The sequence below is a fragment of the Phaenicophaeus curvirostris genome, chromosome 4 (genome assembly GCF_032191515.1).
Source record: "Phaenicophaeus curvirostris isolate KB17595 chromosome 4, BPBGC_Pcur_1.0, whole genome shotgun sequence".
In the NCBI taxonomy this organism is placed as follows: domain Eukaryota; kingdom Metazoa; phylum Chordata; class Aves; order Cuculiformes; family Cuculidae; genus Phaenicophaeus; species Phaenicophaeus curvirostris.
Genome location: NC_091395.1, coordinates 46932117 through 46956023, shown reverse-complemented (window position 1 = coordinate 46956023; position 23907 = coordinate 46932117). Strand labels below are relative to the sequence as shown.

General features: G+C 38.0%; 1 protein-coding gene across 1 annotated transcript in view; it reads right to left on the bottom strand.

The window, feature by feature from the left end:
• The window catches only part of MTMR7 (myotubularin related protein 7), a 45636-nt gene extending 22154 nt beyond the window's left edge, over positions 1 to 23482 (bottom strand). The window contains exons 1-4 of the mRNA XM_069855954.1: positions 23378 to 23482; positions 5424 to 5546; positions 4238 to 4400; positions 869 to 1026 (exon numbers count right to left, since the gene is read on the bottom strand). Of these exons, the coding sequence (XP_069712055.1) occupies positions 869 to 1026; positions 4238 to 4400; positions 5424 to 5546; positions 23378 to 23401 (468 nt within the window). The 5' untranslated portion in view covers positions 23402 to 23482. The remainder of the gene's footprint in view (positions 1 to 868; positions 1027 to 4237; positions 4401 to 5423; positions 5547 to 23377) is intronic.
• Positions 23483 to 23907: the final 425 nt, after the last annotated feature.

The following is a 23907-nucleotide window of genomic DNA, read 5'->3' as shown; positions in this document are numbered from 1 at the left end:
AACAAACTGGGATACCCATGAAGAAATTATGTTTTGAGAGAATTAGACATATGTAATTAAGGAGAAAGGAAAAGAAAGAAAGGGCTTATGGTCACAGACACTGCTGTGGTGAACTGGGGTTTTATTCAGAAGGACATCATATTTCCTACACTATATCTCAAAAAAGCTCAAACATTTTTTCCACGTGTTTTAACAAAAAAGAAAACAAACCCTGACAGCACACTCAGTCTTCTCTGAGAACTTCCTTAACATGCGTATGCTTCAGCAACAGAGCCAACAAAGTGCACATGCAAACTTGCTTCAAAAATACTTTGGTTATGATTTCTCACAAATAATTAACATTCAAGGGACTTCAATAATAGAAGACTGAATTAGACAGGACAGTATGCAGCTACGAAGAGGTATAACCTGTCAAGTGAGTGTGAAAACCACTAACAGTGAAACAGAGGCTTCAAAAGGATTGCGAGGATAGCCGGTGAGGAAAAAATATTGCCAAATTCACTTTTTAAAGTATTTTTTTTCTTAAAATTACTGTGTAGTAATTTTATATAACTCTACATGTCAGGAAAATTATTATTCAGACATTTAACATTATGTATGATTTAAACTTCTCCCCAGGAAGATAAGCACTAATGTGTAAAAACGGCTGTGTACAAGTTTTCTGTGCTTACTTTCCACGTGTATTAAACAAAGGCATATCCTTTCCATGTGCCTTTTTATGTGAAAGAGTGGAACAACTGCACCCTACTACATGTGTGTACAGCACTGAGTGCAAAGGAATCCTGCACATAAGCACTTTAGCAGTCCACAGTCATACTGGTGATTCACTTCACAGCCTCTGTAACAAAAAAAAAAAATCACAACTCACTCCATAGTCTCTGTTTACATCACTAATCTGCCAATAATCGTTTGGAATACCCATCCGATTATATTCTTCATTGAGGTCAACAAACTTCCAGCCTTGTTCTCGTTCTTCTTTATCTAATTTTGGATTGAATGAGAAACAATACAGCTCTTCATATTTCACTGAAAAACACCAAGCAAACAAAACAAAACAGTAAACCACTTCAAACTTCTCATCCGGAAAACATACTTCAAACCCAAATTTTGCTATTGTTGTTTATGTAGTTTCTCTTTCAAAATAGTACAGTTTGCTATACAAAAGCCCACGTTCTCACTTTTAACTATCTTCAAGTATACTTCGAAAGTATTGCTGTTCTGTTACTTGCATTTGTTGCAGTGCTGGAGGTTTTTTTAGGAACATCTATATTCATTCTAATGAGCATCTTAACCCTGGTGACCAATGGAAGCCAGACAACATTGCCATTAAATGCCAGCTCTCACTGATACAAATAACTACTCCAGATATAGCTTGAAATTAACGTTCTTGTTGATATTGTTATGTCATGAGGGCATGTTTCATCCTGTTGCTCCAAGTTCTTTAAAACTTTTTGACCAACAGAAAGCTTTAACTTCACAACTGAAGTAAATTAAATCATAAATTGAGTCCTTTGATTTCATAGTTCCACACTGATACAGGTGCTTCAGGATATAATTTGAACATGATCAGTGAATTACAATGTTACACTTCCTTATCTAATAATCTGTACCTAATAAGCAGAATATTAAAACACTACAGTAAGGCACTTAAAGATACAAAAATAACAACAACAAAAACAACTACAATACTACTACTACTAAGGCTTCCACCATTTTCAACAGTCTTTACTTTTATTTTGAATATGTCTTCTAAAGATTTGTTATGTTTTGCTTTTTAAAATCTCATTAAATTGATTGTACACACACGCACACACACACAAAATGATGAGCATAAGGAAAGAAAACTTCATGTTAACTCTGTCAGGAAAGTACTGAAAGTCAACAAAGTCACAAGTAAGGAGAAAGGAAAGAATGATTTGCACATTGTCTGACAGTTTAAACTCTTCCTGCATTTTCTAATTTCAAATTTCTGTCCTGGCACAGATTAGGAAGTCAGTCTGGTTTAATTCTCATCTGCTAATATTAAATCTCAGCATAATCCATAAAACCAATCTGAGCTCTTTTTAATAAAATGCTTTGAGTAGCAATCCAAGCTCTTGTTTTCACTATTTGGTTGTCAGAAACATCTGGATTTTCTTTCTAACTGCACCTGTTGCTCACAGGTATATGAGAAGGCTTTAAAAAGCCACCTATTAAAATATACCCAGGTTACTTAGGACAGAAGTCTGACTCAATATTATGAGTATTATTACATGATGGTATGTATAGGTGGCAACAAAAATGTTCAAGTATTAATAGTCAGTGCCTTAAAGCGCTGTTAAAAAAAATAATAAAAAAAAATCACATCTCACTCCATAGTCTCTGTTTACATCATTAATCTGCCAATAGTTGTTTTCGACCTTCACCAATCTTTCATGGTTATTTTGCCATAAGCATTGTCAGTCTTGCTATTATACCTGTAATAACTGTATGGTCAGATTGTTTCACAAAATGGCTTAACTAAGCAAAAAAAGCCAAATTCAGCTGACAGCTTGACCTTATTAAAATGCTATTAATAACCAGCAAGAATAAAATCAAACACAAATTTGCTCCTTTATTGTAACTAAGACATCAGATGGCATGGAATATATTAAGCCAGTACACAACATTGGCTTCACTCAGGTTTGGCTGTGGTGGAATGAATGAAAACAACATGCAGAGAAAGGAAAACAGAGCCTGAACAAGTGAGTTTTTCTCCTCATGAAGTAAAGTGTACATTCTAATTCTGAATAACCGTATCAGCAAAAGAACATACAGCTTTGTGTCCAGACAAAACAGCACAGCAGACCACTTTCAGGGTATATTTGGTTTAACTTGCAATTGGAGCCTTCTGATTTTAAATGAGCAAGATTTTATCCTGTCTTACATGAAGACTGGATAGTTTACTGGAGCAGGAAATCTACTGTGCAGGTGAACTATGGAAAGAGCTAATCCTGTGGTGCTCTTGTTGCACCTTCTTTATTCAACCCTTCTTGTCCATTGCAGTCTGCCACTGAAGTTGTACTTGGGGTCCACAGCTATTCTTCCCTTTGTCATTCTATATGCGTGTATCAAAGTGTGATGTTTTGGTGCAAAGCACTATGCAGACATCCTCCTTTTCCAGAATCATGTTCCTTCCAGCATGCATAAACACATACTTGCATCTGAGGTCCACAGAATTCATCCAGATTTACATCAAGCAGAAACATTGGCTGAATTTTTCTCATTGCTTTTATACTTCTCAGATTACTTTCATCATGCATCGCCTTGCATCACAGTTACAGCTGTGACAGTCGCATGTTACTACTACTAGCCTCATATGGAAGATACTCTATAAGTTTCATTAACTGTGCTGGCTGATCATATGATTTTTTTACTGTTCTGAAGAGTAGATAAAATTGGTGTTCTCCTAGCAAGATAAAAATTAAAGCAAATGTTGTCGGCTTTGTAGAGACTGTGGTAAATATTTTCTTTGCATACTGTTAAAATAATAGCAAAGGAGGGAGGTTTGTGTTGTATTACTGCAGTTATCATTTAAGATAAACAATCTAAAAGCTTTGTCAGCTGCTTCTTAGGAGAGCAGCTATAATGCAGAGCATCAGATGTTGGATTTCAATGCAATACTTGGATTTTCATTTAGAAGAAGAAAGGTTTCAAAAAGATTTTGATCTGAATTTAGGAATATTAAAAAAAGGCATGTTCAAACCGTAGAAAAAAACAGGTGGAAACACAGGCAGTCTAGTGGAATAAATCTACTACTTGCTGTAAAACCTTTCACTGATTTCAAGAAATTTATGAACAGCACAGAAAGGGAAAATTCAAATCTTTACATGTCCACTAAATATATTATTTTTTTTTCACCGCAGGAAGTTGAAGATCCCTGGATTTAGAGACTTGTCAGTATTTTCCCAAATTCACACCTACACAAGGCATCCATTGTAATATATTTTGTGGCACATGATACCCCAGAGTATTATTTTAAACAGAAGTTAATGTCATACTTTATGGAATGAACTACTTGTTATAACGTGCTTTCTTCATTGCTCCATAAATGATTCTTTTATTATGCTTGTCTGCTCAGAGAACTTTTCTCTCGTAACGCCTCTAATGAAGTCTTTTTTCTTAACTCGCAGATGACAAAGACAGAGTTACATTTCTTCCATTGTATTCTCCCTCCTCAGGATGAGGACTAACTTTTGTGCCAGTTTTTTTCCCATACCTGGTCGTGCCAGACGTATCAGAGATATGTAAATGTCATGGCAATCTCGTTCCTGAGGGATTACCAACTGGATGACCTGGAAGTTCTTGCAGCGGATTAGCAATGGGCAACCAGTAGCAGTGGTGGCCTGCTTCTCAATAGAGGAAATCTGGCTGTGAAGAACCTGTGAGAGAATTGAAAACAGTTATATCAAGTGCTCTAAATCTTTTGGAAGAATTATTTAGAATGACATGGAAGGGTAGGCAAAGTAGTTTCCACTACTGTTAGAGAAAATCCACACACACATCCTCTTGTATTTTGGTCCTGTCTCCAGCTTCAGCCTCAAGCAGCGCCTGATACATCACCTACAGGCAACAAAGCACTGAAGTGTCTCAGCTGTTCAAACATTAGCCTGGTCATGCTGTCAAAGCTCTTTGTTTGTTTGCTTCTGCGTAAGTTAGCTTTTGACAGAAAAGGAGCTCTTTTCATTTATCTGTCTAGTGAAAAGATGAACCAGCGTCAGTCAGATAAGGCTAAAATGTTGGGCCTCCTCATTGGCAGAATGGTAATCCTAATATAATTTTAAATACTGCATCACATTACAATAAGAATCAGGAGGCAGTAGTGCGACCAAAAGATGATGGAATTAATAATTAGTACAGAAGTAGGCAAACAATTCATAATTAAGTGACATAAATGACTCTCACATGGTATGACATCACAGCTATATATGTACCTATCTATGTATGCAGCATATGTTATTGGCCCATAGAAACACATATCTCAAAATGCTACATTATGCAAATAAATAAGTAATTAAAACAAAGTCACCGATCCAGCACAAGCAATTAGGTTGAGACACAAGAGCTGACTGAGTCAAGGTAGTAATTCACACTGAAAACATTTTTCCTCAGTTCTGCCTGGAGTATAGCAGCAACTCTGTAGTTTACAGCAGCTGTTCCTTGGTCAATCACATCTGATATTTGAACCATGAAGGTCCTTCTACTCTTCTTGCTATGTTGCAATAACCAGAATCCATTGAAAACTTTCAAAAATTACCAGGCTGGAATTTCACATGCCCTGAAGTTATAAAAGCATTCATATGAACTAATTACTATGTTTAAACTGTTTTACAACTTATTTTCAAATCACCATCAATAAAGTACAATGCACTTACAGACAAGTGAAAAAAACCAACAATTCATACCCAGGTTTCTTTACGAGTTTCAGAACCATTCTCCACGAATATGACATGGGTAGCTGTTAAATACAAGGTTCCCAGTGCAGTTTTTCTTGATGATAAACGATCAAGTAGCCGAACGTTTTCCACCTGTGCAAAGAAATGACAGAGGGAAAAAAAAAGTAATAATTAGGCTATTACATAGCCTTCCATAGTGAGATCTCAACATCCACATTTGGTGCATTATGAAGTCAGTTCTTTTCAGTACTACATGAAATGACTATAAAAAGAGCATAAATATATGAGAAAATACAGTTATATTAAGTGATCTATTCCCAGAGCTACCTTAACGTTAATTTTTCTGCCTCTTATGGTACCTCTGTATCCAAAAATCAGTTAGCAAAAACTTCCAAAGACAATTTCTCACTTGAAGTCTTTCCTATTATCTCACCTTACCAAAACTCTGTGCTAGAAGGGCAGGAGCTGGCCTTCAGCTGTGCTGTAGCTCCATGTTGCCTACTCAAGCCATTCCAGAATTACTAGCGATACATAGGAAGCCAGTTAAAAAAATAATAATAAGCAGGAGGTGACAGAGTTAGAATGTCTTTCTTCAGTGGGCCTCACTCAGGCTCCTGGGCAAGTCTCTGTTGATATTTCAAAAAAATATTTCAGTGTTTGTCTTTACACTCCTATTTGGGCTAACAGCAGTGGTCACACCAGAAATTTTTGCCCTTCAGTGACTTTTGAATGGGAATTACAGACTTCATATCCACTGTTCTTCCTTATTGGACAAAAAATATACGTTCTCTCTTTGCTACACCCCTGACAATAGGCAAATCCATAACATATTATTGACTTTAAGAAAACCAACTTGTGACTTGCACACTATTAATATTTTGTATACAGCATGTGTCAGAGGCATTCGATTTGATATTAAATGGGATAAAAGCTGCCTAAAATAATTAACAGTATGTCACCACAGGTTTTGTAGGTTTCCTACTGCAACATTTTTAAAACTAGTTTTAGTAATTTTTCTTAGAAAAACATACCTAGCTCATGGATAAATCAAGGAATGCTGATATTCAGTATCATAGAGCTTGGAGTAAATTATCAAAATGGTCTCTTCTGATTTTATGACAATGGAATTGTCCCAGAGCACATGTTTTTCGTACAAGCAGCAACACAGATCTATGCAGCCAGCCCACTGCTGGAAAATTACTTCAACACACTGGCTAATCTTCTCTACATCCTCCCTTCAACTCTTCACTCAAGGCTTACAATTTCTTTTATATAGTTAGTTATTTTAAGGACTCGAGGCTAAAAACTGTTGAAGAGATACATCCTCATTAAAATCAAAAGGGGCCAATCTTGTGTTTGGAGTACAGAAGCTGACTTCAGTGTTGCTCTGAGAAAATAGAAGAGGGAAGCAAAAGCAAAGAAAAAAGTTAAAGAAGGCTTTATCACTTTTGCACTGAAATAAATGTAATTTGCACTAATTTCATGAAAACCAGAATTGAGTGCAACAAATACGAAGAAAAAAGAATAAAGGATCAAAATCAGTTTGACTTGTAGTAATGCAGTGATTCCATATTAGATTGACTGAAAATAACTAAAATGCTCTCAGAGATGCAGAAATTGTTCCACTGAAATTACACCAGACACGGAATGACACCAGCATCTAAGAATTACATGTTTACATTGTGTATTCCAAAGACGTTACACGGTTTTAAAAACAGAAATAAAGAAATCCTTGAAACCAAAGTAAGCCACTTCGGTGGCAAAATGCTTACAAACAAGTCTTCTTCTTCAAGGGCAGTTATAATCTTCTTTAAATAAAAATAAAACAACTAGAAAGCTTGGATGAAGTCTTTTCCCAGGACCATCTACTTCAGAGGTCACATATTGGGGTGAGGAGGAATAGAAGAAACACAGCATTGAGCCAGTAAGCAAAAGAAGAGATATAAAAGAGCTGTGATTACAAACAATGAACATGTAAGCAGTCCTCTACTCTAAAAAGAACCCACAAATAACAATTAAAATAATAAGGCTTGTCATAGAATTGTAGAATCATAGAATCACCAGGTTGGAAGAGACCCACCGGATCATCAAGTCCAACCATTCCTATCAATCACTAAACCATGCTCCTCAGCACCTCGTCCACCCGTGCCTTAAACACCTTCAGGGAAGGTTGAATCAACCACCTCCCTGGGCATCCTGTGCCAGTGCCCAATGTTTGGCCATAAAAAGTGCCTACACTCCAATCCAGCCAACAAAGACTCTGCTGTACAGTGCTTTGGAAGTGCCACCAATGGCAGATGCACCATGGGTGAACAAGACATGTCATTCCTCATTTACTTTCTCTGTGCCACACATACTGTCACAGATCCGTCCCCCACCCTCTCATTCTCAAACTGAAAAGCCCTACTTATGTAGTTGCCACCTTTATGGAAGCTACTCCAGCCAAGCTGTTCCACACTGCTGATTATCTCGCAAGAAATCTATTTCTTGAGAAGAGGCAAAAAGTGCAAACTGGATTCAAGATGTGGGTGCACGACAGGTTTTTGTAGGGTAACAGTCCTGTTTGTTCTTGATTCAATTTTTAAACCTTTTCAAACATTACTTGCTTTTTTGTCCTCTGCTGAATATAGTTGGGGATATTTTTTTTTAGAAATTGCAATTGTAACTCCAAGTCACATCTGCATACATAAGTTAAGACACCCCCATTTTCTGTCAGGATTTCACCTATTTAAGGAAAGCCTGAAAGTAGCTTTACTAGTCGTTTTTGCCAAGTTGTTCTTCACGATCCCTTTTGGCCTGCCTTATTTTGTTTATATATTTAACTTGTTTATGCTTTCTTTCTTTCATTCAGGCAAAATTTCAACTTGAATAAAGCCCTTTCACTTCTAATAAAAGAAGTATTTTTAATAAGAGACATCCTCATACTCCTTCACCCTGCTATTTAGCTATGCAAACGTTTTTTTAGTCTTTTAAAGCCTTTTTCTGGAAGTCAACTTGCAGCGAGCTTCTGTATTTAAACAATTCTCATGATTCCTATAAACATTTTAATATTTGGCTCTCTTTCTTTTTAAACAGTTTTCACATCTTTATGTAGTTTTTTTCTTTGAAGTTAAACATCACCATGGGAGATCCCCTCCCTCCCTTTTTATTTTTTATTTCAAGAATACTGCATCTAAGTATGCTAATTGCTGTCACAGACAGGTTTGAGCTGTATTTTGAACCAAATATTTGTGTCATTGCCTAAGACCAAGTCCTAGAGTTACTTAGAATTACTTTCTTTTTTTTTAAGATAAACAAATAGCCTTTGTATAAGCAATCATTTACAAAACTTAACATTTTACTCAGAATCAACCCCCTAGCCCATTTACCCAACCTGAATTTAGTAAATGATGCCTCCCCGCTCTTATTGTATTTCCTGCCTTCATTGCTTTGTTTGATCTTGTTTGGGTTGCCACAAGTAATGTCACAATTTAGGCAGGACACTCCCTAGTACAGTCCTAATATTGTACTACAGTGTTGTATCGCTACAGTTCTACTTTCCTTATTTAATCTTGTAATTTCAATCTGTAGGGACTCCTTGCTTTTACGACATAGTTAATCTACGAGATTTGACTTTTAAGTATTCTTCAAGGCAAAAAACTCTGCTCTTTGACAAGCATGAATTTACCTGTCTTTCTCATGTAATTTGTCACTGATACTAGTCTGTTGCATTGATTGTTTTTCCTTCCACTGAGTTTCTAATGTGCCTATTATATCAACATTCTCATTTATAAGCAGCAACCTTAGTGTTGACATTTTTTCCCCAGACTTTTAATGTTTGTACAGAAACATATATTTAGTCCAATTGTCTATGTTTCTTTGATCTGTTTAAATGGAACTGTTGACAACTTCTATTGATTTTAGGTTATAGAGTTTCTTCATACTGACAGAATTTTTTGTGACACAGCAAAACATCCAAAAAATCATACATCTTCCACATTCTAACAAGAGCTCAGTTTCTTTCAAATGCTTAAGTGTGGATAAGTACAACTCAGAATGATCTCTCCTACCAAGATCAACAAGGAAAAAGTACTGTTTGTGAGATGATGCTGGAGACTGAATTTTTAGCTAGCCCTTATTCCTGTTGACATCAATGACTACAGTAAGAGTGAGCTAAAATTAATGAGAACCTCATAATTTGGCTCAATAAAAATTAGCACGATTCCTTGATTAACCTTGCCTAAGTCTCATGTGACATATGTCAGTCTGTGATGGTAGCATGAGAAAAACAAAGCAGGTTTACTAATAATTTACCTCAAGAAACACTTCATCACATCTATTATAATGTAATTTCTAAATGGAAAGTTAATTGCTTAAGTCTAAACTCTACCTGTATTCAAATTCACAGTTCTTATTTCAGATACGAACAGCCTCATATTCGCAGCCCCTGGTCCTTATAGGGGACTTCAACCACCCCGATACCTGATGGGAGGACAACACAGCAGGGTATACGCAATCCAGGAGGTTCCTAGAGCGCTTTGATGATAACTTCTGTTTTCAAGTCAAAGGCACCAGCAAGGAGAGCTGCTATGCTAGACCTTGTGCTCACTGACAAGGAGGGACTGGTGGGGAATGTGAAACTCAAGGGCAGGCTTGGCTGCAGTGCTCATTAAATAGTGAAATTCAAGATCTTTAGGGCAGTGAGGAGGGTGCAGAGCAAGCTCACTACGCTGGACTTCAGGAGAATAGATACGTCCAAGCGAATCCAATGGAAGTCCATGAAGATGATAAGAGGGATGGAACACCTCTCCTCTGAAGATAGGCTGGGACAATTGGGGTTGTTCAGCCTGGAGAAGAGAAGGCTCCAGGGAGACTTTATAGCAGCCTACCAGTGCCTGGAGGGACCTACAAGAAACCTGGACATGGACTTTTTATGAGGGCATGTAGTGATAGGACAAGGGGTAATGACTTTAAACTGATAGAAGGTAGATTTAGATTAGATACAAGAACAAAAAAAAGTCTTTACTATGAGGGTGGTGAGGCACTGGAAGAGGTTGCCCAGAGAAGTCTTGGCTGCCCCATCCCTGGAAGTGTTCAAGGCCAGGTTGGATGAGGCTTTGAGAAACCTGATCTAGTGGGAGGTGCCCTTGCCCCTGGCAGGGGGCTTGGGATTGGATGATCTTTGAGGTGTCTTCCAATCCAGACCATTATATCATGCTATGATTTATAGTGAGTAAGTGGCATGAAGTGCCTTTGGGAGCAGCAAGGTGTGAGAATACAATGAAAGACTTGGTGAGGAGGAACTATAAACATGCTCAAGGGACCTTGCAGCTGGGATGTAGAAAAACTCATTGCCTAGTCTTGGGTGCTTAACAAGCAGAACCTTTTGTGTTCAGGTAACGCAGGCCTACAAAATTCAAGGCCATCCTAGAAAACATGCTTGAGATTCTAGTCCTACTGTGAGAAAGATTAAAGCACTGTGGAAAACTACTTTGCTTTCCCTTGATAAATACAGGCAAAGTGGCAGGCTGCACTCACACTTTTTCTAGCTAGGAATAAGCTCCGCAGTGCCTGCGTTCCTGCTTGCATTTCTTCTGCCTGGGGGCTGTTTCAGAGTTGCCCCGGATCATGAAGTAATGGAAATGAATGTATTCTTTTCATTTTATTGGTGTCTTCATGGTTGTTCCTGTGCTCTGCCTGAGTTCGGCGCCACACAAAAGGTGTCTAAGCTTTCAGGAGCTTCTTCTAAAAACTCTGCATAATCCTCTGCATGGGTTTACATGGTGTTTCTTCTCCCTGGTTTCCAGTTACTCAAACTTTCTGAAAAATAGGGTAAGTCTCAATCTTAGATTTTATTCTGCTGATCAAAAGATTCATTGAAGGAGCCTTCTTTGTTCTCCTACCAATCAGGAAAAGAAAGTAAGAGAGTGTCTTTAAATGGTCTAGTGGGAACGGGACTACATTAATTTCCACAAAAGAGGAACATACACTGTCATAGCGGTTTGGAAGAAGCTGAAATTTTCTATCTAAAAAGTAGCTGCATGCTGAGAAATCAGGATTAAAAGCAAAAAAAAAAAAATTTTAATACCAGAAAGAGGCATTGTAGTAATTCATCTCCTGCTTTTTCTCCAAAAAGTGCTCCATTCTTTCACCAAAACTACTGCAGACTTTATTGGAGAATGATGTATGTACTGACACATAAAAGGAAAATGCATACATACCATGCAGATGTGCTCCACCTAACATGAACAGCTGGTGGGAGAGACCAGATCAGAAAATACCAGGTAAAGAATAAAAGAGAAGAAAACTGGCCTGTAAAGCCAAGCGCTGGAAGGTGTAAAAAAGAAAGCATTAGCCAAGCCAGGCTAAAGTGGCATCTAAGTAAAAACTTCAATTTATTTGAAGTTGTTGCCTCCATCATTCGTTTTTGCCTGATGACTGTGGTTGTCTAGGCTTAAAGAAAAGAACTGTGAAGAGATTTATTGAAACAATTACAACGCTTACATGGGGATAAATAAAGTTGGCCAGAAACTCTATTTTCAATGCAACACAGATGACATAAAAAAGGAATCAAAAATAGAAGTTAAAGGGAACACAGATTAAGAACAGATGGAAGGTACTTTTTACTCAGAGAATAAACATGACTTATGAACAAGGTTGCCAGAAGGTCATTCAAGAAAAAGATGTCATATTAGAGAAAAGCGTGGGTCAAAGCTTTATTCAGGCAGAACTCCCACCAGTTTCAATGGAATTCACACATAAGGCAGAATAGCAAAGGTATAACCCTGAAAATGTTCAGAAAATTTGATGTGCCAGAACATTATTCCTAAAATATCTGTGTACCCTAATTTTTTTTCATTTTTAGTATAGATTACTTCTTGAATAAGTTCAGACTGCACGGCCTATTTGCAAATGCTTCTTAAATGTGGTAACTTATTTTTACTTTTTTAAGATGTATCAGTATCTCTAAATAAATGGCAGCATCATAAAGCAATGCGGAAGTTACTGCTACTTTTTCAAGCTGTTTATAACTACACATGGGAAAGCTCCTTCAGATGGAGTATTAATTTTGACTGTGAACTCAGACTTGAGCAGAGAAAGGAGAGAGAAGCAAATCTGTACAGCAAATTTGTCAGATCGGAGAAACCGTGCGTTTGAGTGAAACCTCTGCCCCAAGCCTCTCCACATCGCTTTTCTTCCTGATGCAACAACACTCATGTACAGTGGGAAGATGCAATCTGACACAAAACTGTCTCTACTGTAGTATTTTCAGATACAAGCAAGTCTTAAATCAGGAAAAAAAAACATCTCAAAGAGCTTTATTCTCACTACACAGGTTTGGGGGTCTCTGTTTCCTATTACCTAAACCTGAAGTAGAAGGCACTTTAACTTCTAGTTCTGCCATGGCCAAGCTGCCCATTACAATGACCACTGAGAATCATGAAGGAGAACACAAGTGGAAAAACCTATCTGGCAGCCAAGAACAAAATAGCTCTGCTCCCACCTGTGACCAAGAAGTCCCCACTCCTTTAGGGGGAACCATTACTAATTTTTTTAATTCATTATCACACAAAAAAAACCCAAACCAACAAACAAAGAAAGGTCAGAAAACCCTCCAAGAAAGGAGAAAGCTGCTAATTAAAGGTAAGCAAAGTATGTCCTAGCTCAGGCCACATCCTCAGGAGCTTCTCTGTTGTTCGTCCAATTAAAATTCATTGTTCTAAACAAAAGCCTGTCAAAACAAGTTCCAGATAAAAGCAGATCAAGTACCTTGAAATTTGACTGTAAAAAGGAGTTTCATTGATTCTTGAGGGTAAAAATTCACCACTTCCATAATGGTCTATGCTGCTGAAAAGGTTGACCCAAAGCAAACATGGCCCAGCCCCTATTAGGTTAGCAACACATACTTAGTTCTAGAAAGGCTTCTTGTCTGTTCAGGACTTTGTCTTCCCTTGGGCTCCTAGACCACCTGGGGATTTCAGCCACCCTCCCTACTCACCTTGTGATGTTATACATGTGAGTAAAAGCAAGAAGAAACTGAATCCTGGGAATCAGTGACAGCCCTCTGACTGGCTTCAGCACTGCAGGCACACAAAAGCTATGGGAAGAGCTTGTGCAAGCCAAAAGCCTGAGCCTAATGAGAAAAAAGAAGCACAGCTGGAATGGTTTGAGGCCAAGTGGAATATTTGAGCTTTCTTCACCCTGGTTGACCCCAGCTATCCATGTGTTTAGCATAACTCCTGAGAGTGAAAAATACAACATGCAAAAGACTAAGTGCTATTATAATTTTTTGACACAAAGATAGTACAGTGTTATATTCATTAAACAAAATATACAAGAAGCAATCTTTTTGCATAATCTTGGAACAAGAATAAAAGAAAACCAAATTGCCAATTGATGCTGCCATTTAATGTGGTTTCTATTCTCTTTCAGAAGAAACATGAAAACTGAAGCTGATCCATTTCATTTTTTTATATTTCCATCTCTGAAAAGATTGCCTAAGTGCAGTAAAATAATGCCCAAACAATCTGTAACATGGAGTTGGGTGTTTGCATATGTCAAAAGAATCAACCTAAACCACCAAAATGATTAAATTTAAGTAAAGATATCTGAAAGTCTCCCTTGTAAAAAGTTTCCTCAGAGCAAACTTGACTGGATGGGGGAATATATTCAAGAAAAACCTACGCAAGTCTAATTTACTGAAGGAGTAAATTGAAACTGGAATACTGGGAAAGAGCTGAAAAAATTATAAGGAATTACTTGTAATGTTAGGAAGACAGTGAACAAATTACCTAATAATTTTGGATTTTAAAAACCCTATTGTCTGCTAAGATCTATGAAAAGTGGGAAGTCGGTACCATATTATCAGACAGAGCTGAGCAGCAGTTGTATAATGGATGCAGTGAACAGTAGCTTATGACAAGTGTATGTAGCATTGCAATATGGTGTCAACATTGCAACACAAAGCTGTTCCACGTGTTCCCTCTTTTAGTCCACATTAGATCTCATCTATCTAAAAAAGGAGAAGAGAGCAACTGAGGAATTTTACAACCTTTTTGTGTGCTCCTTAAGACCCATATCCAACAGCTTTAATTTAGGGAAGAAAATGCTTCTTCAAATCAGTAAATCTTACTACATTTGCCAAAGCTACTCAGATTTAGTTCTGAAAAAGATATAGAGAAAATTATTGTATTGCTCACAGCAGTATACCATAGTAGGGAGAAAGAATTCTGCACGCAGCCAAGGGACAATGAAAAGAAATGAGGGTTAAAATCCTCCATTTGATACAGGCTGCTTCATTGCGTCTTCAAAATTATACCTGGTTCAGCAGTCTATTTTAGAGCAGCAGTACCTGGCCATTCGAGCTGTGCAGGCCACAAAAGATTTGCATTAAAGACGGTTTTGTAGGACTCCCTTTTCTCAAGGTATGGATCTAGCTTTCTCAGCAGAGTACACCTGCACACCAGGAAATGGCAGTGTGTATTTTCTGCTGCAAATAGATTGTTCCTTTAGCTTTCAGACACTGATAGATCAAATACCACCCACTGGAGTCCATTAACAGCAGGCTTAGAGATTCCAGCCCTGACGACTCCAAAGCTAAACTTTGCAAACCCTCTGCTCCAACCTCAGTCTCCTACTACGCACAAACAGAAATCAAAGAGTACCCTGCAGACATGCTGTCTTAATGATTTTCAGTACCATTTTAAAGTGCAATAATTTTGAGAGTTATTTGTTTAGACAAGGATACCAAGACAGCAAAATAAAGTATGTGGCTATCCATGTTTTTTAGAGCTTGTTTTATGACTTTATCCAGCTGCCTTTTTATTGAGGGTCACATTGAAAATAAGAAAGTCTGGCACAGAAAATCCAAAGGATGACTGCCAATTCTGAGTTTAGGAAAATATATTATTATGGGCTTAATAGAACAATCCAAATAAAAATAAATAAATACAAAACTAGAACTCTAAAAAGAATAGAAAACAAACCTATAAACCTAAAGAGAAAATATCTTTCCAATTAGTATAATGAATCAGTATATGGGTCTCACAAGGCAGAAAGTGCCTCCTTTCCACTCACGCAATGTGGGAAACCCAGGGTATTTAGAGAATGGTCTTCTTTACAAAAAAAACAACAACAAAACAAACCAAATACAAACAAACAAACAAACAAACCCAACAACCAACACTACAACCAAAACAGAAATAAAGTGTATATTCGAAACAGGCATATGTGTGAAAAGCAAGCTTCAAAGGAGAAAAAGCATCCAGAACAGAAGGGCCCTAATGCTAAGGGTAAGGTAAAATAAAGAAAAACAAGTGAAAATAGAACCAGAAACATAAAAGCTAAAATGCTAGATCTTGTCTTTTCAAGTCAGAGGAATCTTTTATTGCCTTAAATAACCTTCGGATTAGGACCACTGGCTCCATCGGTGTTTGTGCTTCAGGACATACATTTGGAATCATATCCCCAGATGAATCATGGTTTCTCCTTTACATTGTCTGTTAGTTAGCATTCTCAATCAGATGTTTTGGTAAATTTTGTAAAATTAGACTTGCACTGCTAGTCTGACCTACTAAACCAGCTCCCAGTCTCATTTGGCAAGTCATTTACGTCTCAAAGGTCAGTATGCTCCTGGGCTCACTGTAGATTAGATATAACCAATAAACATTGAATTAACTATTATTTAAATGGTCAGTTGTCCTACAGACTCTTACTATTACACAGGCACAGATTTTGAGATGATGAATATATGACATGCTTTAGCAGATTTACCTGTTACACATGACACTTCCAATGACCAAAGATTCAGAACAGAGAGATGAATGAAGAGGACCAAAAGTGATTTTCTGTTTCTTCACTATACATTCAAAAGAATGTATATTAATACATCAGTATGAGATTATGACTCACATTACAGAAGTGAGAAAACAGATCTAAGAGTAGTGAACAGATGGAGTTGATTATCATAGCAGAAAATTAAGAAGGTATTAATGCTATTTAAGTTTCAGTATCTTATTTAGGTAACCAAGTTAGAAGCTTATGCACATGAAAAATAAATGGTGAATGGAGACTGTGAATCTAGTCTAATGAGATTCTGGAAATTCTTTGACTATGTCTATGGAGCCTCTGTTCTTAAATTATATACCTAAAATTGCAGCAAAGGAAAAGATAGGTGCAACTACTAGGAAATGAAGTAACTATTGATGAAAATCTCTTCTGTTTCAGTATGAAAAATTATGACTTCCAAAGTTTTTCACTCTGGATAAAAAGTTTTTTGACTGTTTGAAAACTGCAGCATTTCACAACTTGAAATTTCACCTGATATCTAATTTGATAGATTCCCATCCCTTTGACAGTCCTCCTCCCAGACAGTTGGTACCCTAAAAATACCTTGAGCACCCCAAAGTTAAGAATTGAGACTTCAAACACCAAGAAAGGGGAGTTTTATGTGGGGAAAAAAAAAAAAAATTCAGCTTTACCACATGGAGACCAAATAGGTGTCCTAACAGTGAACTAGGCTGAATTACCTGAGTTTCCAGGTTCTTGGATAGACAAGATGAACTGAAGTTCTAAAATCCACAGCCAAACGCACATCTACCAGAACTCTGAGATGTGCTGGTTTGGCATGGCCTGTCAGAGCTGCAGGACATTGACTGTGGACCCAGGAACCAATAGCTAGCTATGGTTAAATCTTCAGATTGCAGAACTGAAGCAGAACTCAGCAGTCTCCTGGGTAGACAGCCAGGAAAACAGGTAAATTTTCATCAGAACCCAGCTGATGCTTTCACAGAACTTCAGCCTTCTATGACTCATTTTGGTCTGGAAAATAAGAACATCTCAATTTAGAATTATTTAAAAGTTCCTAATGAGAAAAAAAAAATTATAAGAGCTGAATAATGGAAAGAAAAGTTGGACTAGATGATCCTCATGGATCCCTTCCAACTCAGGACATTCTATGATTCTAGGAGTCCACCAGAAACACTCCAAAAGAAGGAAAACAGCAACACTACAAACTGACAAACCTGGGAGAAAGAAATAAAAACCCAAATAAGTGAACAAGAACAAGGAAATACACCTTAGGGAATAAAACAGTAGACAAAATCTTCCAGTACAACAAGACAAAGTCTGGTATTCATATATGTATACACAGTGGGAATGAGTCAAACTAAACCCATGATACGGGAGAGGAGGAAATCCAAGACTCAGAGAACAATTCTGGCTGTGTAAGTCATTGAAATTACACTGTAATATTTCTTTTTAGCAGGAGTTAGTTTAATTTTACTAATAATGAAATTATGTTGAAATCCACCAAAATCAAAGATACCTCTGGATTTCCTCTAGTTCCAAAAAGACATGTTAAGTGACTTAATTGATAGAGATTATGAGAAAATTTAGATGGATAATCCCTAGCTGGTTTGTAGGCCAGTCAGGTTAGCTAGGCAATATGATCTACGAGTGACATAAACTGTAAATATAATTTGTATCAAATTTGTAGTCCATACTGTAATCAGGCTGTCAAATATACCTAAAGTTTAAAAGTCAACAGTTGTCTAAGGTAAATTAGGAAACCTTGCCTCACCCTTGAGTTGGAATTTAATTAAACTGGCATCATGAATGCACAATAACCATGCTTTATGTGACCACTTGATCATTTTCTGACTAAATATTTTGAAAATAATGGCTGTTGCAAGATTTTGTTTAGTCTAAACTGACACAAATAAGCGTGTGCCTTTATTAGTCTACTTCAAAACAAAAATTTTAGGAGCAAATTCCAAACTGAGATTTTAAATCCACTCCCACATCACCTAGATATCTTATGCAGCTCCTATTTTAATTTTATCCATCTCCAATCTGGAATGCCAAACCACAGAATGCTTTTTCAGTGTACTATTACAAAGATCACTTGCATTAAATTTATCATTTGTGCTTAGTGTTCCCCAGCACAAAGGCAGAATAAATGGAACCCAAATAAAAACTTAATTGCATTCTAAATAGGGAAGATTTATTGACAAGAAAATATCTATAACGCACAAAATCAGAATCAAAAGTGTCTAGAATCAGAGTAGATGTTTTGATGCTTTGAGTATTAGCAATCCAGTAGAATTACATGTTTGTAGTCATTAAACCTGTCTAGCCCCAGAATAGGCTAAACATTTCCTAATCATCGTGTAAACTTAGAAAACAGTTATGGAATAAGAAAGTATCAGCTAAGCTGTAAGGTTCAGTGTTCTAAGCTGTGTACTTAGAATAAAGAATAGAAAAGTGGATACTGTGTACCTTTACACTTCAAAAGCAGAAAATCCACTTGGCACTCAGAAGAGGTTGCAGTAAAGTGTCTACTGTAGGCTAAAACACCAATAAATGGCAAAGGCTCTGCCAGCCTCACCTTCTCTGGTTTTTGTACATAGCAAACTAAATAAAAGTTTAGCCAAGAGCTTGGGCCGCTATAGTGAGGTATGTGCAAAACTCCATTCCCTGGCTTGTAGTAAAAACAACCAGCCCACATCCTCAGGTGATTCCTGATATTGCCTCAGGACAGCTGCCACCTTCCTACATCACTGAAATGAAATGAAACTTTTCCAAAAACAACAGTAGCCTGAGAGTATCAGGAGAGTATCCTCTCCTGTCTCAACTAAAGGCACACAGAGAGCAACGGTAGAAAAGCCAGCTTAGCAGGTGCAGATTGAGCAATCCAGCAGATGTAGTTGGAGAGTAAAGATGAGACCTGCTGGGTGCCATTTTGCCACTGACCTAGATAACCACCTGGACAATTTTTTTGCCATTTACATGTGTCATGTATATAAAGTGGGTGTAAGTGATGTGGGTTTCCGGATGGAGACATTAGGAAAATTGGCTTGTATTATAAAGCTTTTTGAATTAAAAGGAAGAACTACGGAAAGGAAAATAATCTGGGGGGGGGGAAAGGAAACAGAACTCACTTATACATGCTGGAAACTTGTTTTGGAAAGTAATACATCTGGTAGACACATTTATCATTATCATGAGAAATGGCTGTGTATCTTAAATTCTGCCTGAGAAAGGGATTATTGAAAGGAAATACATAACCATAACAAAACTAAAATGAAAGCACTCGAGCAACTCAAGTCATCCCAAGTATTGTGTTAACAAGAGATAATGAGCCAAATTAATTTCTGGGTTGACTGCACTGAAGACAGCTGTTACATCAGAGATAAATCTGATCTATTCTTCATTATAAGGCCACTCAGTAGGCTTGCTGTCAATATACAAGTACAATGATATAGAATGATGGTAAATAAAATAAACTGTAACTGATTAGCAATAGTGCATTAAGTTCCCCTAGGATGTAAACATATCTTCAGAGCTCTTTATCTTTCAGCCTGCGCATGGCCAGACATATCTCTACAAACATTAACAAAATGTGCTTCTAATCTGTGTGGAAGCACTGCTTATTCATTTTTTTCTGACTGCTATGAGCAGACCATCGCTTTTTGGGTTTTGGCAGTTATCCTAAACTATCTTGCTGCTCAATCCATACTCATGGCAGACAGTGGTTTTACTAATTTACAATTTTAAAAAGATTATTTGAGTTATACATAATTCTATTTAGCAAGAAGTGACTGTTAGCGACTCTTAAATATACTCAAATTGCAACCTTCATACGTAGGACGACATTTATCATTACTCCATATGTATGTATGTATGTATGAGCACACACCATGCATGCACTCTGTGTTCTACCAATAGTACAATGATAGAACAATAGTGTTCTTGGCTATCCAGAAGGTCGAGGGAAGACCCAGAAAGTCTAGGGAATACAATTTTCAAAAATAACAAAGAAAACCAATTTTGTCTATCAGACAACTGTCAAGAGACCTAGTTTCTATTTCTGCTATTGACTTGCTATGGAAAGACAGCAGTTAAATTCTTCATAACTAGACTTAAAGGTATTTTGGCTTTTGGTGAAGGACTAGAGAATGTATCAATAGAAAAATTACATAGTTATGTCAACTGCATGTGAAAAGAGTTGCGTAGGTGGCTACACACAGTCTGTTGGGAAAGAACCAGAATAGCTTCTGCAGTGGGAAATCCCGCCCAAATCCTGTGATGCTCCCACAAAGCATATCATTAAGGTGACCCAGAGGACATAATATATTTAGAGTTATGAAAAAGCCTTTGACAGTTAAAGGTTATTAGAGAAACTAAGCCACCACGATACTCAGAGAAAGGTCCATTCGCAGACAAAGCTGGTTAAAAGGCAAGAAGCCAGGTCAAGGGCTTAATGGTCTCTTTTCAGGATAAAGAAGAGTCAATGGTGAATTACTACAAAATCTGGTGCTGAGAATAGTTTTATTTAACTTTCTCAGTTACCTGAAGAAAAGAAAAAACAGTCTTTGGACGATCATTAGATAGCCAAATGCTTTATCTGTGGAACAGAAACTCCAGGAGAGCCTTGCAAAACCAAGTGAATGGGCAACAGAGCTACAGAAAAGCTTCACCACAGACAGAAATAATGAAATGTACCTACAGGAAAAACAACGTAAACCACAAACTCAGAACTGATAGTTAGCATACAGGAAAGATGTCTTGAGATCATTGTAGACATTTCTCTGAAATTATCAGAATCTGTCGAGTTATGATTAAGATTTACGGTGAAGGCATGGATAAGGTGAACATGGAACTGTTATTCACCAAATCCTCAAAGCCAGAAGCAGGGAGTATAGAATGGCACTGCAAGATGGTAAACAGTCCACGTTGTGTAGGGATGGGGTCAGGAAGATCAAGGCGCAGCTGAAGCTGAACTTGGCAAGGGAAGTGAAGACTAACAAGAAGATCTTCTACAGGTATGTCAATCAGAAAAAAAAGGTTAAAGAAAACATACCCCCACTAACAGATGAAAATGGTGACCTTGTATCAACAGACGAGGAGAAGGCTGAGGTACTCAACGACTTTTTTGCCTCATTCTTCACTGACATCTGCTCTCCTCACCCCTCCTGGGTGAATGGACAACAAGATGGGGACCAGGGGGGGTAAAGCTCCTCCCACTGTAGGGGTGGATCAGGTTCGTGACCAACTAAAGAACCTGAACACATTTAAGTCTATGGGACCTGAAGAGATGCTTCCCAGAGTCCTGAGGGAATTGGCTGCTGCGTTTGCCAAACCATACTCCATTATATTTGTAAAGTGATGGCAGTCAGGAGAAGTTCCTAGTGACTGGAAGAAAAGCAACATTGTCACCATTATTAAAAAGGGTAGAAAAGATGACCCTGGGAACTACTGACCTGTCAGCCTCACCTCTGTGCCTGGGAAGATCATAGCTCCTCCCAGAAACTACGCTAAAGCATATGCGGGGAGGTCAGGAAATGTGACACCAGAGACTTCCACATGCTGCATTAAGAATATCCTTATGTTCACAAAGCTGTACCTTAACTACTTTTACATTACCGGCATTGGAAGTAATTTAGCATTGAAATCCAAATTATCAAAACCAAATTCAATAAAAACAAATCTAAGTAAACCCAACATTGTTCTGGTGGTTCATATTTAGCTGAGGTTCTTTGAACAAACAAATCAAAGATATTAATTCTGCTAGGTAACTGTAGGTACACTGACTTGTCAGTGTATTTAGGAAGATGTGAAGTATTTCAATATTGACTCATGTTGAATGTCCTGGGTTTTCTATGTTTATATAAGAAATTCTAAAGGATTTTTGTCTTACTTTTACCTTTAAATCTTGCCTTCTATTACAGCTTTATTATATTAGAGACAGAACTTTTATCATGGCTGTAGAGTAAGGGAATGCCAAGAATCAAGACTGCAGAATCACCTAGCACTGAGTAAGATTTTCAATGTCTTGAGTCATCAGTACAGTGCCTTCCCACAACTGTCAGATGCAGAAATGGGTTTTACATATGCATAGTAACATTTTAAGGACTTACTTGTAGAAAAGCTAAAAGATAGGCTTCCATTGCCTGCAACAGAGATGTGCCTGGGCCTTCCATTCACAGGAAATATAACCATTTATTTTTAGGATTTTTCCTACCCTTATTAACATGTTTTCATTGTTTTCTTCATTCACACTTTCAGCATTATTCTGCTAATGGTCAGAGATCTCTGTTCAGACAAATTTCACTGATCCTTTCCTACATGCAGTAGGATATATTCTTACTATTCTGATGTTCTTCCTTCCCACAAAGACAGATAATACATTATGAAATGAGATGAGAGGAAAAGCAGTTATTAAAAAAGCCTATCTTCTTACTATATTTGCAGGTTAGCCCCTAAAGGCCCAAAATTCTAGATGAAGTAATTAGAGGCCCTCATCTCATATTCATGTCATCATATTGCTAATAAACAAATAGGTTCAAATCAAACACAAATAAACTCTTAATCTAAGAGATTGGGCACATAGATAGATAGATAGATAGATAGATAGATAGATAGATAGATAGAAGGATGGATGGATGGATGGATGGATGGATGGATGAAAATATATTCCATCCTCACTTAAAATTTACAGATAGCTCTGGTTACTTTTTTAATGATTATTTTTCTGTGTATCAAAACTGTATCCTCGTTTTTAGAACAAGATAGTAATTTTTTTTTTAACAAATACAGGCCTTGTGCTTAGAAAGCTATATACAAAGAATGATTACACTGGGAAAACGTCAGTATACAAGCCCTAAACAAATTCATCAGCGAGTCTGGAATACTGGGGTAAACTAAAGGCATCTGGATGCCTATAGTTCACGGGCAGCGTCTGCATTAACGGGAAGGGCTGAACGAAAGGAAATGAAAACGTCCGACAAATCCTCAGCCCACGTCGCAAAGATTTCAGAGCAAAATCGCTAAACCCCTCTAACACCCCCCCACCACCACCCCCCCACCCCCCCCGCCTCAGCAGCTCCAGGGCACGCAGAGGATGGCACCTGAAGCCTCCTTCCAGCACCAGGCTGGGGGAGATGCTCCGCGGGGTCCCCCTCTCCCCGCAGCCCGGGACCCACCTTGGGCATCCTGATGTGCTCCATGGCGGCTCCTCATGCACCTCCCGCAGCCCCTCGACTGAATTCTCCTGTCAGACCCGCTTTTTTCTTTCTGGTTTTTTTTTTTAAAAAATATTATATTTGTTTATTTTTTATTTTCCCTTGCGTTTTCCGGCGCAGGTGGGAAGAGGAAAGGGAGGATTTATCCGGAGCGGATAGCGTGTCCGTGTGTGGATGCTGGCTCCACCCCCCCGGCAGCTGCCATGCTGACCGCGGCGGGGATGCTCCGCCGGGATGCTCCGCCGGGATGCTCCGCCGGGATGCTCCACAGGGATAATTAGCGAGGATGCTCCGCGGGGATCATAGAATCATAGAATCACCAGGTTGGAAAAGATCTCTTAGATCATCGTGTCCAACCATTCCTACCTGCCACTCAGCCATGTCCCTGAGCACCTTGTCAATCCGTCCCTTAAACACCTCCAGGGATGGTGTCTCAATCACCTCCCTGGGCGGCCTGTCCCAGTGCCCGGTGACCCTTTCTGTGAATTTTT